General features: G+C 43.0%; 1 protein-coding gene and 1 non-coding gene across 3 annotated transcripts in view; one reads left to right on the forward strand and one right to left on the reverse strand.

The window, feature by feature from the left end:
- Positions 1 to 15,588, forward strand: part of CDK15 (cyclin dependent kinase 15) — a 116,257-nt gene that overhangs the window by 1,904 nt on the left and 98,765 nt on the right. Inside the window, exon 4 of one of the 2 annotated variants that reach the window (XM_004701534.3) lies at positions 4,974 to 5,053. In XM_004701534.3, the coding sequence (XP_004701591.1) occupies positions 4,974 to 5,053 (80 nt within the window). Of the gene's footprint in view, positions 1 to 4,973; positions 5,105 to 15,588 lie in introns of both variants that reach the window. The other variant, XM_045296308.1, reaches the window with a different exon arrangement.
- On the reverse strand, positions 5,544 to 5,675 carry LOC115872064. Its single transcript, XR_004047627.1, has one exon. It is a non-coding gene; the product is annotated as a small nucleolar RNA SNORA72 (small nucleolar RNA).

Consider the following 15,588-nt stretch of genomic DNA (forward strand, 5'->3'; position numbering starts at 1 on the left):
TCAAATGCATCAATTCTTTTGTAACCTTCCTCACTCGATACCCAACTTTCACCTGCATCTGAAAGGCGTGAAAATAACCTACTTCGGAGCAGGTGTGCCTTAGTCCTCCAAGTGATGTTCTGCTCTTCGGATGGACGAATGTGGCATCGGTTCCCTGAAACATTTTAAATGGCATTCCGTCAATTCTTCCAGCCTGGTTTTCTTGCCAGTGTCTCCGCTGCCGCTTGGAATTCTTCCTTCAGTAACAATGGTCCTTGGTCAGATGGCACCTCTTGAAACAGCTGGATGCTGACCAATCCTCTTTGGAACAGACTGTTTCTTCCATCTTCTTTTGATTGTTCCTGCATCGCTCAGTATTCTGCCCACGGATCCTCCATTACCTCAACTCAGAGCTTGATTCTTCAGTTCTTGCAGCTTGAGGTTTGCTGAACGGGCTCCTCTCGTTTGGCTTCCTAGATCCAGGGCTTCTATGGTTCGTACAGTGCTCTCCTTGGTCCTTTCAAGCTGCCCTTGGAGATTGTTTTGGTTGTTAAGCTCTTCGATTTCATCCCCACCCCCCCATTTGCTTTAGCTAGTCTACACTTAAGAGCACCTTTCAGAGTCTCTTCAGACAGCCACACTGGCCTTTTCTTTCTCTCCTGGCTTTTAAGGGCCTTTTGCTTTATTTGGGTATGATGTTCTTGATGCCATACCACAACTTGTCTGGTGTCTGATCATCAGTGTTCAGTGCATCACGTTGCTTCCTGAGATGGTCTCTGAACTCAGGTGACGTATACTCAAGGTGGGACTTTGGTTCTTGTGGACTTGTTCTGATTTTCTTCGATGTCACCCTGAACTTGCATATGAGCAATTGATAATCTGTTCCACACTCAGCCCCTGGTCTTGTTTTGGTTGACAATCTTGAGCTTCTTCATTGTGTATGTGCATTTGGTTACTGTTTATTCCTTCTGTTGAGGCCCTGGGTTAGTTTATTGTGCCAACCTGGCCGATAAACACATGTGGGGTTAATTGAAGGGAGGAGGGATAAATGGCTCTGTGAGCCTCACCTTTCTGGTTCTTGGGTCTCTTGCTTTCTGATGGCCAGACCAGGATGCAGCTGCCTTAGCCAGTTCCCTGCTTCAGCTTGCAAGGTTGACTTCCTGCAAGACATCCCCAAGGAGAAGCCGCATAGACCTACCCCGATGCAGCCCTGTGTGCTGGAGCACCCGTGTGGAGACCCCTGCCAGCACTGAGAAGCTTACACATTCACTGACTAGGCTTTCCTCCTGCAGTCGGTATCATTCCATCTGTTTTGTGAGATGAAGGAGGACTTTGTGGATTGGTGTTGGACATATGGGTTAATGTTGGACTTGTGGGCTTGGGCAGCACTGGATTGGGATGTTTTCTTGATGCACACTTAACCTTTATATAAAACTCTCTCTTATACATAAGTTGCTGTGGATTTGTTTCTCTAAAGTACCCAGACTAGCACAGGCCCATTTGTATTGTTGCCATTTATATTGTTGGGGAGAAAAAAAGGTATTTGCAATTAAGTTAAAAAAAAACTTTTAAATTATGATTTGAGACTTTTACAGAGCCAATTGGTTTTGCATTCAATAATCCATCCATTGGTTGTACAGTTAAACCCCAAGATGTACCAGCACTCTTCCCACTTCCACCCTCCCTGTGTTTTACCATTATTATTCATCCTTCTTTCTTGTCCCTTCCTGCTTCCAAGAGTTTTTATCCCCAGGCAAATGCTGTCCTTTTGATTTGGTACGGTTGATTGTTCAAAGGAGTCTAAACCTCTTGTATGTGATTCTTCCCCTCTATGCCTGTGTATTGTTGGGCTGAACGCTAAGTCATAGGGGTGAGTTCAGTGCTAGGAGTGTAGAGTAGCTAAGGGCCATAGTCTTGGGATTCCACCAGTCTCCACCAGACCAGTAAGCCTGGTCTATTTTTGTTTGAGTTTTGCCACTTTGTTCTCCCACTCTACTCAGGAGGCTCTTTTGTGATCCCTTTCAGGGTGGTTAGCAGTGGTAGCTGGGCACTATCTAGTTCTTCTGGTCTCAGGATTGTGGAAGCTGAGGTTCTTTGTGGTCCATTCATCCTCTGGAGTAATTTTTCCCATGTGTCTTCTATTTTCTTCATTCTTCTTTGATGGTACTTCCGTGCTGTCTCCAGCGAATAACAATGAGCATGTGGGTGGGGCGGGGACTACTGGCATCTGGGTGGGCACTTCACAGCGTGGCATAGCTGTGATCCAGAAATACCAGCCCCAGCACTCTGATTCACTGAAAGCCTGAGAGCAGCAAGGTGTCCATGTGCTGTGCAGAAGCCTAAGTCCCTCTCCTCAGCCTGGTGGACCATGTCAGTAGAGGGACAGCAATTCAGAACTTGGGTAGCTACATGGTTAGTCACTCAAAATCATCTGGTCCTGCGCTCAGCCCTTTAAGAAGTCTTCTATTTGGGAAAGTTCAGCATCTTATCCCTTATAAGGGAACTGTCTTTTCCTTCTTCCTAGTCTCTCTTAGTCTGGAAGTTCCACTGGAACCTATTCATCCTGGGAGACTGTGTGAGTTTTTAAATGCTAGTCAGGGTGCAGTGTAGCAATGATGAAACATACAACTTTCCTCTAGTTCCTAAATGCTTCCTTCCCCCCAACCCCCACTATCATGACCCCAGTTCTACCTTAAAAATCCAGCTAGACCAGAGGATGTACACAGGTACAGATAGGAACCAGAAACACAGGAATCCAGGGTGGATGATCCCTTCAGGACCAGTGCTGAGAGTGGCAATACCGGGAGGGTGGGGGAACTGATTACAGGGATCTACAGATAACCTCCTACCTGGGGGACGGACAACAGAAAATTGGGTGAAGGGAGACGTCAGACAGTGTAAGATATGACAAAATAATAATTTATAAATTATCAAGGGTTCATGAGGGAAGGGGAGTGGGGAAGGAGGGGGAAAATGAGGCGCTGATGTCAGGAGCTTACGTGGAGAGAAAATGTTTAGAGAATGATGAGGGTAACAAATGTACAAATATGCTTGACACAATTGATGTATATAGGGATTGTGATAGGAGTTGTATGAGCCCCTAAAAATGATTTAAAAAATACAAGCTAGAATAAAAAGATCAGAATAGATATTGAAAGACTCAGAAGAGTGCTCGAGTGTAGAGAGCAACTTGTGAAACAAATAAAATAAAATGCTGGCGGCATGGTTTCTAGCATCATAGCAACATGCAAGCCACAGTACAACAAACTGACTGAAGAGTGGTTTTGCATATCCCTCTCTCAATCCCAATGATAAGCTTGAGTTGCTGCTTCATATTTTCACACTGCCTTCATAGAGAAACTGAAGCTGCTGTCTTTAAAGTACAAAACCAGACCAAGCCAAGGTCTTGGTCATCAAGTCAATTCAGACCCATAGGGACCTTGTATGACAAAGTAGAACTGCCTGCCCCATAAGGTTTCCAAGGCTGTGAATCTTTATGGACACAGAGCCCATCTGTCTCCCACAGAGGGAGTGGCCCGGGGGTTCCAAGTTCCAACCTTTGGGTTACCAGCTGGATGTTTAACCACTGTGCCACCTGGGTGCCTTCTATAAAGGATGCCTTATGCAGAGAACAGTAAATTCTGCATCTTTTATGCTTACAAAATATACTAAATGTCTGGAGAATAAAATACTGCATACCAATCATATCATTGTTAATGAGGGCGGCTGTGGAATGGAGACCCCAAACCCATCTGTAGACGATAAGACATCCCCTTACAGAAGGGTCACAAAGAAGAGATGAGCCAGTCAGGGCATAGTATAACACCATTGAAAAAAACACACAAATTTCCTCTAGTTCTTTAATGCTTCCTTCCCACCCACACCCGCCCACTATCATGACCCCGATTCTACCTTATAAATCTGGCTAGACCAGAGCATGTACACAGGTACAGATAAGAGCTGGAAACACAGGGAATCCAGGACAGATAAATCCCTCGGGACTGATATTGAGAGTAGCAATACTAGAAGGGGAAGGTGAAGGTGGGGGGAGTAAGGGAGAACCAATCACAATGATCTACCTATAACCCCCTCCTAGGGGGATGGACAACAGAAAAGTGGGTGAAGTGAGACATTGATCAGTGTAATCCATGAAAAAATAATAATAATTTATAAAGTATCCAGGGTTCATGAGGGAGGGAGGGAAAAATGAGGAGCTGTTACCAAGGGCTCAAGTACAAAGAAAATGTTTTGAAAATGATGATGGCAACAAATGTACAAATGTGCTTGACATGATTGATGAATGTATGATTGTGATCAGAGTTGTATGAGCCCCCAATAAAATGATTAAAACAATACTGCAGACCAGGAAGAAGATTACCCATGATGGTTAACAGTAAACTTTGTTAAAACATGTCTGAAAGATCCATGAATGGGAGCCGCCCGGAGTCTGAGTGGACCCCGTGGTGACTGGTCAGAAGTGAGAGGTGATGGTGGGACCTCGGCAGATCTGTAAGCACCTTATCGATGGCCTTGGTCAGGATTTGGCTTTTATTCAGCATGAAATGGGAGATAATGGTGAGTTTTTGAGTGGAGAAATCATTTGCTTTGATTTTCACTGTAAAAGCATTCCTCTGACCACTTGGTTGAGTATTCCGTGGGGGATGAAGTGTATATGCAAGGACATCGTTAAGCTAGATAAAAAATATATAAGAAGTTCTCAAATATATGCACGAAGGAAATGAAATAGCAATATAGGTAAAATATTACGTGGAAGGATTTGGAGGGACAGTTTCTCTGTGCTTTTCTGTATTTTTCAAATTTTCTATAATGACCAGGTGTCATTTTGGTATATATATAAACTTTATTTTGAGAAATCGTGTGTTGGGATATATTTTGAAAGACAATTACTTTTGTTAAACCACCATTGGTGTAAATCAGGGCTGTGGGCCACCTCAGTAAGTGTGTGTCTTTCTCCCTTGCCCCCTTTCTTTTAGAATCAATGGCCAGTTAGTGGCTTTAAAAGTCATCAGCATGAACGCAGAGGAAGGAGTCCCATTCACAGCTATCCGGGAAGGTAAGATCCATAAAAATGGACCGAAGACACCAGGTTTGAGTTCTTGCTCTGGTAAGTTATATGTTGAGCTTATTCATTCACCACTGAGCTGACCCTGCCTCCTGGTGACCCCATATGTGTTGGCAGAACTGTACTCAATACAGTTTTCAATGCTGGTTTAAATATAGCTCGATAGACACATCAGTACATAGATACATCCATAGATATGGTACATGGCAGTGGAGATAGATCTATCCGACCTCCTCTGGCTTCCCTATTGCCACGAGCCAGGGGTCAGACATGCCTTCACCCTCCATCCTTCTGTATCCTATTCTTTATTTTTTCTTTATTTTTTTAATTTTACATTAATGAATGGCAACAAATTATTGCAGAATCACCCTACTTTAGACATACTTCTGAAAATTTGCATTTGTTACTTCCTATTTCACTAGACAGTCATCTTGAACTTGAACAAAGATCCCTAGAGTACCAGTCATATACAGAAATGCAGACTTATCACCAGCATTGATAAAACCAGGCTCAGGGAGAGAACTCAGCCTGGGGACACATGCATGGTCTTAATATAGCGAATGGTTAGCCTGCCCTGGCTACCACAAAACCAGGACAGCGAGAATATTCGCAGATATCCTATTCTTACATGAACCATTCATTCCTCCCATGTCACTCTGGCTCTATGCTGGGTTCAATCATTTGTTGCAATGGTCACACAAAACTTGCAGATAATACTCACAATTACAGGGAGGTTATTAGGGAAGTTAAGAGGTCACCACAAGTCAGAATTGGTAAACATTGTAAGGATACAATCCATGGTCCACACTCACCTCTCCTCAGCCAGCAGCCAACTCTCTCTCAGGTCTTTAGATTCTCAGTCACGTGGTAGCCACGCCTCTCGCTGCTCCTCAGTCTCCCAGCCACAGTCTCTTGGCCTTTGCTTTTTGGGGGGCCAGGAAGGTAGGCCACCTGGCGACCTGTGTCAGCGCCATCCCCTTGAGCCAGATGAGGAGAAGGCACCCGCAGTCTTGGTGATGCTCGTCTGAGTTTCTCTGCCCCGGCTCTGCTACCTCTGGGCTCAGCAGCCTGTGCTGCTTCACACAGAGAGAGCTTGGCCGCGTTCTTCCAAGGTGCTCTACGGCTGTCTCTCTACTGCTGCTTCAAAGCTGGGAATGGTGGTGGTCACGAACACTGACCACGCCCCTCTCTTAATGTTACAGAATGTTACATATATTCCCAATCCATCGTGCAGTGGGAGTTACAGAGACTTGAGGAGAAGAGCCATGTGAAGGAACTTCATTCCACCACAGTAGACACCAGGCCTTTTTCCTGAGGTGTCTTTGGGTGGGTTCAAACCTCCAGCCTTTCACTGGCAGTCAAGGATGCCAGCCATCTACACCACTGGTTCTTAAACACATCTGGCCTGTCAACTCCATTGCAGGAAAACAACAACAACAAAAACCCTGTGGCCCCGGGAAGTAAACTTTTATTCCATAGCTTATGGCCCAGGATACAGTAAAGTGGTGGTTCTCAGCCTTCCTAAGGCCACCACCCTTTCATACAGTTCCTCATGTGGTGGTGACCCCGAACCATAAAATTAGTTTCTTGCTACTTCAGCACTGTCATGTTGCCACTGTGATGAATCGGGCGACCCCTGTGAAAGGGTCGTTCGACCCCCAAAGGGATCGTGACCCACAGGTTGCGAACCGCTGCAGTAACGTCATCTACTTTTGCAGCTTCTCTGGGCCATTCCAGTGCCCTTCAAGAGGGGACTTTGTCCACTCAAAGAAGCATTGTTTTATATCACTCAGGGATTCCTATTCAGCACTTCGTTTAAAACTATTTTTAGAAGTAACACAGTAATTATGAGTTTGTGCTTCATACTGATTTTGGGGGGGGCGTACTTATACTTTTCTTTTTTTAGGAAAACAAGACTTAACTATTATGAACTAATATCACATATGTCTGTGTGTGTACATGCATGTCTTTTGCTGGGTGCTGTGAAAACTGAGAAGAAGAAAAAGCCCTGGTTTCTGTCCTAAGTCGTTTCAAACTAATGGGATAGAGATTCGAGTTACATTTAGCGTTAAAATAAAGGAAGACAAGCCATTGTAAACCAAGAGGAGAACCAGTCGTTCTTTGTGTGGCTAATGGAATCAGCAGGTTTTGAACCAAGCATGGCTGACATGGAGAAAGCAATTTAGAAAATGAGTTTATAACTGAATTTGATGCCATTTTCAAAAGTCTTTCTGAGCCCTTGGGAAATAACATCATTGTAAATGTAAGTGGAAGGGCCAAATGGCTATAGGTCTAGCTGAGGAGACATCGTGGTAGGCTCAGGTGCACTCTGAAAGAAAGCCTGGTTTTAAATATTCAATTACAATGGAAGGTACACTTCCTAATCTACTTACCAGCAGTCCCCTTGAAAGGATGATCAGATTTAGAAAGTGACATGTGGGCGGGTGAGAGTGTTTCTGAACAGGATAGAACCCCCCAGGTCACCAGTAGAAGGGAGAGTCTTCGGGCCAAGTTCATCTCATCCTCCTTGTGTCCCTTTGTGTTCTCGACCCTGCTTGGTGCTTCAGGCCCGCTTAGCTCAGGTTTAGTCCATAGCCAAATCTCTCAGGTTGACATTTTGAGAAACAGTGAAACCTTTTGCCAGTTTTGCGGGCAGATGGTTCTCAGCATGACTCAGCAAAGCTGTGTCTGTATTCAGTCTGTCTTCTAAATGTGTCTTTTATTGCACATCTACTGAGAAAGAGGCCTTTCCATCACAGGTGTTGGCAATTAAACTTGGTGTTGGATTGTGTACTTTGGGGGGTTGTTTTATGGACCTGCCTCACTGAACGCTTGGCTTATATAATATCAAAAACCCCAAAAGGCTTTTTGACACATTTGGAGGTTGTTAGGGGCCGTCCTCCACCAGTGAATGTTTCTTTGTGCACCGGTATAAAAGCCAGCAGCCCTGGTTAGGAGGAACTATCTCCCCTCAAGAAGATAGGCGACCTTGGTTGAGGACTTTGGCCCTGTCCCCCTTTTCCTGTAAGAACTTTAAGGATGTGAGACCAGGGAGACAGGAGGTTAAATGAGAAGGGCGGGGGAGGCAAAATAAGAACAGCTGGAGATCATTAGTTAAAATCCAGGGTCACTAGCTAAAAAGGCCCCCATCAGCCGGGGCCGTGCAGAAAATCCCAGAGTAATGCAATCTTCCTTGAAGCAGGAGTTGCTTTTGCTGAGTTGGCTGGCCGCTCTGCCGCAATAGGAGCCCAGGAGTTATTGGGTAGGATTTTCACTGCACGTACGGCTTCTCTCTACGGAGGAGTAATAACCGTGGCCGTTTATCAGTCTGGTCATTGAGAGCAGGGTCTGTTTTCATTTGATCTTAACCTGCAATGTTCACAAATGAGCAGAGGTATGAACAAGCACTAAGGGAACTATGTCTTAATATATGCGCCAGGTATTTCTCATATGGTGCCTCTTTCATCCTCTCAACAACCTTTGAAGGTAGTTATTATTGTCATCCTGGTTTTGTTTATGCAGAACCTCCAGCTGGGTCAAGATTACATAGCTACGGAAGGGCTGAGCCACAACTCAAAACAATCTGTCTGATTCAAAAATTGACTTTATAAATGCATCCGTTTTAGGTCTTGCTTTGGGCCAACCTGCTGTAAAAGACCTCTTTAAAGCAGTGGTTCTCAACCTTCCTAAGGCCGCCACCCTTTCATACAGTTCCTCATGTGGTGGTGGCCCCCAAACCAGAAAATTATGCTACTTCACCACTGTCATTATGCTACTGTGATGAATCAGGAGACCTCTGTGAAAGGGTCGTTTGACCTCCAAAGGGGTCGCGACCCACAGGTTGAGAACTGCTGCTTTAAAGTGTCAAGAACCCTGCTCTTTCTCCCGCCAAACCCCACCACCATCACCCTCCACCACCACCACCAAACCAGAGCTGTCACCCTCCACCACCACCACCAAACCAGAGCTGTCGTTTGGTGGACTTCAGGTGCATCAGAGTATTTTCAGTTGCTTGAGAGCTAGATATGAAAGTTGGACAGCGAGAGGACTGAAAAAGAAAGAGTTAATGCATTTGAATTCAGGAGTTGAAGACAAAATGCTGACTACATCATAGACTGCTACAAAAGTGACCAGGGTAGAAGCGCCCCTGTGAATTTCAGGGACGGTGACTGTTTACGGGAGTAGAAAGCTGCATCTTTCTCCTGAGGGGTGACTGGTGCTTTCGAACTGCTGACCTTTCAAATCTCACCCCAGTGCGTAACCTCTATGCCGCCAAGGCCTCCCTTTTATTAACTTACATATCAATATCTTAATGTGCATTTTAAATATATTTCTATGAATGATCAGCTTTTGGTTTAAATCCACGATTCTCAGCGAATTAGCAGCATTTCATTGGAAAACAATCATTTAACTCTTTTTGAGTACCAGGTATGCTATATAATCTTTCACTTTTCTATATAAGCTTTATTTTATTTAAACCATCACATTAACTTGATGTGCTATTTTTGTTGTAGAAATGAACGATTCTGAAGTGCAGAGAGGTTAGGTAACTTGTTTGAGAGTGTAGAGCTAGTAACCAGAGTTGTTCAGTAATGGAATCTGTTTTTATTCTACATAAACGTCCTTTGCACGTCATGATAAATTTAGAAACACTTAAGTCAGGGTTGCTTTAGCAAGAGTGAACATAAACATGGAAACTGGGTTGAACCATGAAAACTTTAGACTAAGTTAAGTAAGCCAGACACAAAAGGACAATTAGTGCATGACCCCAGGCAAATGGAATATATGGACTAGTGAAATGCATAGAAATAGAAAGTAGATGAATGGTTATCATGGGCTGAGAGAAGGGAAAATGGGGCACTACTGCTGAATGGGTGCAGAATTTCAGCTTGGGGCGAAGAAAAGTTTTTGAAACACGTAGTGGTGAAGGTCGCACAGCACTGTAGATATGATTGATGCCACTGGACGGAATATGGTTAAAATGGCCAATTTTATGTTGTGCACAGTTTACTACAATAGATCAAAATAGAAATCCATTTTTATGAGATGCTTTGTATATGTATTAAGCAAAATGTAGAAGAAACATTTTGAAAGAATACGTAGTATTGCACAGTCAGCAATCCTGACTCCATAATTGATTGTACAGCCCTGGTAATTGCAGTGCTACATTAGAAGCTGTTCTAGCTGAGAATATTTTAAGGTGATTCTCTACTAGGAAACATTACAAAGTAATTACTCCTGATCCATATGGAAGCCAAAATGGGAATAAGGGACCTAGAGGTCATCCACTGAGGCAGAAGAATCTGATTAAAACTTCTCACAAATTGACTGGGACAGGTCTGGTGGACAGGAAATCCTCCCTGGGATGCCAACAAACAAAATCATGACCATAGCACATTTGCATGCTCATAGTTACAGCTTTGTAAATCAAATCATGCCAGTCCAATGTATGTGATTGGGTTTATAATTCCAAAGAAATGGTAGAATAAATATTGACCTAATGTTGTCTAAATATTTACTTAATGTATATCTAAATTTATCTATGTGATTGAAAACATTATTTAGAATATATATATTTTTGGCTCATTGATTTGACTTGTGATACCTAGGCCAGAGAAAAAGTAGCATCAGTATTTTCCTGACGTCCTGGTGGTATAGTGGTTATACGTTGGACTGCTACCCGCGAGGCGGGCCCTTTGAAACCACCAGCCACTCCATGGGAGCAAGATGAGGCTTTCTATTCCCTTAAAAGAGTCACAGTCTCAGAAACCCATAAGGGCAGTTCTCCCTTGTCCTATACAGTCGCCATGAGTCAGAATTGACTAAGTGGCAGTGGGTTTTGTTTGGGGGGGGTCTGTGCGCATCAATTAGCACAAATTGAGTGGCTTAAAAGCAAAACAAAACACATTTATTGTCATACAGTTCTGGGGGCCCATATGACCCCATGCAGGGTATAAGCCAGGCTATTCGCTCTCTGAAGACGCTGGGGGAAGATCTTTTCTCGTCTCTCCTAACTGCCAGTGGCACCAGGTGCTCTCTGACTTGTGGCAGGATAGTCCAATCTCTGCCTCACTCTTACATGGCTTGAAAGTGAGCCTTCTCGTAAGAGACTAGGGTTCATCCGAATGAACTTATCTTTACTAATTACATCTGCAGTGACCTATTTCCAAATAAGGTCACAGTCACAATGGCCAGGACTTCAACATAACTTTTTGGGAGGTCAACACATTCAAAGATAAGGGACTAGATGCACATTTATCCAGTGCACACAATGGGGTTAGGAGTAAGATTTGTTTCCACTATTGAGTCTTATATGAACTCATCACAATTAGCCTGAGCTCTACTAATGCACACACTTTAAAAAAAATTTTATTTTGGGGGCGAGGGGTTTGCACACACATTTATTGAGCACCAAATTCCAGGGCCTGTGCTAAGTGCTAAAGATGTAAAGACAGGGACAGTATAGGTTGCAATCGTCTCGTTAAAAAATCTCACTGACTAGTGAGTTTGTTTTTTTAGTTGTTGTTCTTTTCTTAATCAGTGAGCTTTGACTACTGGACATGCACTATGTGCAGCCACACAGTCACTTTCTGAGCCCGCCTTTTTGGTCATTGTTATCATTTAGAATTGTTCATAAATGGAAGGAGAACAGAACAACATCAAAACACCGTGATTCACTGTACTTACAAAGCATCAATTATCCTAAAGTTTTACTAAATTACAACCCCCAATGGGATTAACAAAAGCAAGAAATTAAATATTATTGCCATGTTTGTGCCAAATTTAAAGAAAATTGACCAAACAGAATGCAGAAGTTATTGACTAATGCCATTAAGCCACATGTAAGTAATTTTTTCCCTGAAGATAATTCAAAAGGGATTGCAGCAGCACACGACAGTACGCCGCCAAAAACACAAGTCAGATTCAGAAGAGGCTGTGGAATGAGGGGTATCATTATGGATGTTAGATGGACCTTGGCAGGAAACAGATAATATCAGAAAGCTATTATCTTTCTGTGTCTTATTAACTATGCAACAGGCATCGAACACTGGATCATAACAAATTGTGGTTGACACTGCAAACAATGGGAATGTCAAAACATGGGCTTGTGCTCAGGTGGAGCTGTCCAGAGACCAAGAAACAGTCATTGTGATGGAACATGCATCTAAAATCAGGAAAGGTATGCATCCGGGTTTTGTCACTGTTCCACACTATTTCACCATACGGATTTAATCTGTATGCTGAGCAAATAATCTGAGAAAGGGAACTGAAGAAAATGCGGTACCAGGATCGGAAGAAGACCCGTGAACAACATGCAAAATGTAGAGGAGCACAACCTTGCTTGCTGAAAGTGAAGAGGATTTGAAGCACTTACTCATGAAGATCAAAGGCTACAGTGGTCAATATGGGTTTCACCCAACAACGACAATTTAAAAATCCTCACAAGTGACCAAAATGTAACACACGATACACAGAGACAACATTGAAGTTGTCAGGGCTTTCATTTTTGAAGCAGCAGTCAGGAAACCAAATAATGTAATGTACTGGGCAAATACACCGCAAAGGTTCTTTTACATGTTAAAAGCAAAGGTGCTTTTAACATATAATATTAGATTGCTTGATAGGCATGTGAAATATGGGCAATGGACAAGGAAGATCAAAGAAAAATGGATGCCTTCCTATTTTGAAACTGATCAAGCATATTCAAGATACCATTGACTGACAGAAGAGCGACAAAGCCTGTGATGAAGGAGGTACAGCCAGAAGGCTCCTTATCGGGGATGGCGAGACTTCATCTCACAAACTTGGAACATGTGCTCAAGACGGGACCTGTCCCTGGAGAAGGTCATTATGCTTGTCGAAGTAGAGGCTTAGAGAAAGAAAGGAAGATTGACAGGGGGCTTACAACCATGAGCTCAACATAGGAATGACTGAGGATGGCAATTCTGTTGCTCATAGTGTTGTGATGCGTCTGAACCGAATGAATGGCACCTAATGATTAACAGCCGATGACTAATACAGTCGACTCACCGGCGGTGGGTATTCAAACAAAGAAAAAACTCCCTGCCACCGAGTCAATTCTGACGCATCGTGAGCTTATAGGACAGAGTAGGATTGCCCCTGTGGTTTTCTGAGACTGACTCTTTACAGGAGTAGAAAGCCTCATCTTTCTCCTCTGTAGCAGCTGGTGGTTTCAGGGTACTGACCCTGGGGTTAGGCATCCTAGCTCATAACTCACTACTCCACCAGGGCTCCTGAGGTGGGTACAATGGGGACTGAATTAACACTAAATATTTATTAAGTGTTTGCAATAAGCCAGGCATTGTTCTAGGCACTAAAGATACAGTGATACGCAGAAAAGGCAAGCAAGTGTGCTCTGAATGGAATGTGTAGTCTTTTTTTTTTTTGTCTGAAAAAAAAATTTTTTTTAACGTTTTATTAGGGGCTAATACAACTGTTATCGCAATCCATACACACATCAATTATGTAAAGCGCATTTGTACATCATTTTCAAAACATTTTCTCTCCACTTAAACCCCCAACATTAGGTCCTCATCTTCCCCCTCCCTCCTCGCTCCCCCCAACAAAATGGAATGTGTATTCTTAAAGGTGGAGACATACCATTTAAAATGCATGCAAGACATCAGGTGGTGATAAGTACTACGCAGTAGAGTACAGTAGGCCTTGGGGATAGAGGATCACTGAGGGAAGTTGAAGGTGAAAGAGCTGCTGTTTCATTGGTGGTCAGGGAAGCCCATCTAAGCAAGGTATCATCTAAGCAAGAGACCTGAAGAATGCAAGAGGACCCACACAGAGAGCTAAGAAACGATTACAAGCAGCGGCAACAGCAAGTGTGGCAAATAAATTATGGGCAAAAACTCTACCGATACAGGGCACAGTAGAATTATAATCTAATTAAGTTGAAATCGATCCTACCAGACCTTTGCCTTATCATTGTTAGATACCATTGAATTGGCTCTAACTCATAGCGCGCAACCCTGTGTACAGCAGAGCTAAACCCTGTGTGGCCCGGCACTACCTTCAAAATGTTTGTTAGATTTGAGCCCATTGTTCAGTCACTGTGTCAATCCATCTTGTCCGGGGACGAACTCTTTTTTCTTGACCCTCTACTAAGCATGAGTAGTCCTTTGGACTGGTCCTTTCTACAGGGACTAGTCTCTCCTGATAACGAGTCCAAAGTACCTGAGATGAATTATTGCCATCCTTGCTTCCAAGAAACATTCCGGCTGTACTTTATCTAAGATAGATTTGTTTGTTCTTCTGCCAGGCCATGAAACTTTCAAAATTCCTTGCCAACTTCATGATTCAAATAAATCATTTTTTATGCACTCTTCCTTATTCAATGTGCAGTTTTCACATGCATAACAAGCCAACTATCACATGCACACATGTAAATCTCTTCTAGTCAGTTGGTCAGGTAACTGTCTTCCAAATTTCTCAGCACGATGAGTGAGAACTTCCAGTACTCCATTCATTTGTTGAGACATTTAAATTTGTATTCCTTCAAACCTAGACCCTCATTGCTGGCCAGTGCCTGCAATGCAGCTTGGACTTCCCCCCCATCATTTCAGTTCTTCAAATGCTACTTCCTGAAATGACTCAACACTGACTTTTGATTCAGTGCGTGACTCTGAATTCTCTGCATTTTCTTTTGGTGTTTTTTGTGTCTTTCCAATGTTTTGCTCACAGAATCCTTCACGACAGCAGTTCGAGGCTTGGATTTTGTCTCCAGTTCTTTCAGTTTGAGAAATGCTGTGCGTGTTCGTTCCTTTAGATTTTCTAACTCCAGGTCTTTGCGTATTTCCTTCGAATGTTTTAGCTTGTCATTTGGAGTTGCCCTTTGAAATCTTCGGTTCGGCGCTTTTGCTTCATCACGTTTCCCATTTGCTTTAGCTATTCTACATTCAAGAGAACGTTTCGATCTCTTCTGACATCTATTTGTTCTTTTCTGTCTTTTAAATCCGTGATGATATTCCACAACTCATCTGGTCTTCATTCAAATCTCTTCTTGAGATGGTTTCTAAATCCAGCTGGGATATACTCAAGGCTGTAGTGGATTATTATTTTTTTCCCCTTCATTCAACATTCATCCTTCATTCCTACATTCAAACTGAATGTACATATAAGCAGTTAATGGTCTGCTCCATGGCTAGTCTCTGACTGTGCTTTGGCTAATGACAATGGTCTTCTTCCCTATCTCTTCCATAGATGCAGCCCATTGGATTCCTATGTGTTATATCTGGCAGTGTCCACATATATCGTTGTCATTTATGGTTTATTTATAATGAAGTTGGGCTTGTAAAATTCTATCATGCGATCTCCAGCTTCATTTCTATCACCAAGGCCATATATTCTCATATATTCTTTTTTTTTTTTTAGAGTTCTTATCCCCTTTTAAAAAAATTTTAATCGTTTTATTAGGGGCTCATATAACTCTTATCACAATCCATACGTACATCAATTGTGTGAAGCACAGTTGTACATTCACTGCCCTCATCATTCTC

The sequence above is a fragment of the Echinops telfairi genome, unplaced genomic scaffold, assembly GCF_000313985.2.
Source record: "Echinops telfairi isolate 266 unplaced genomic scaffold, ASM31398v2 ScPeMD7_3;HRSCAF=10, whole genome shotgun sequence".
Taxonomy (NCBI): domain Eukaryota; kingdom Metazoa; phylum Chordata; class Mammalia; order Afrosoricida; family Tenrecidae; genus Echinops; species Echinops telfairi.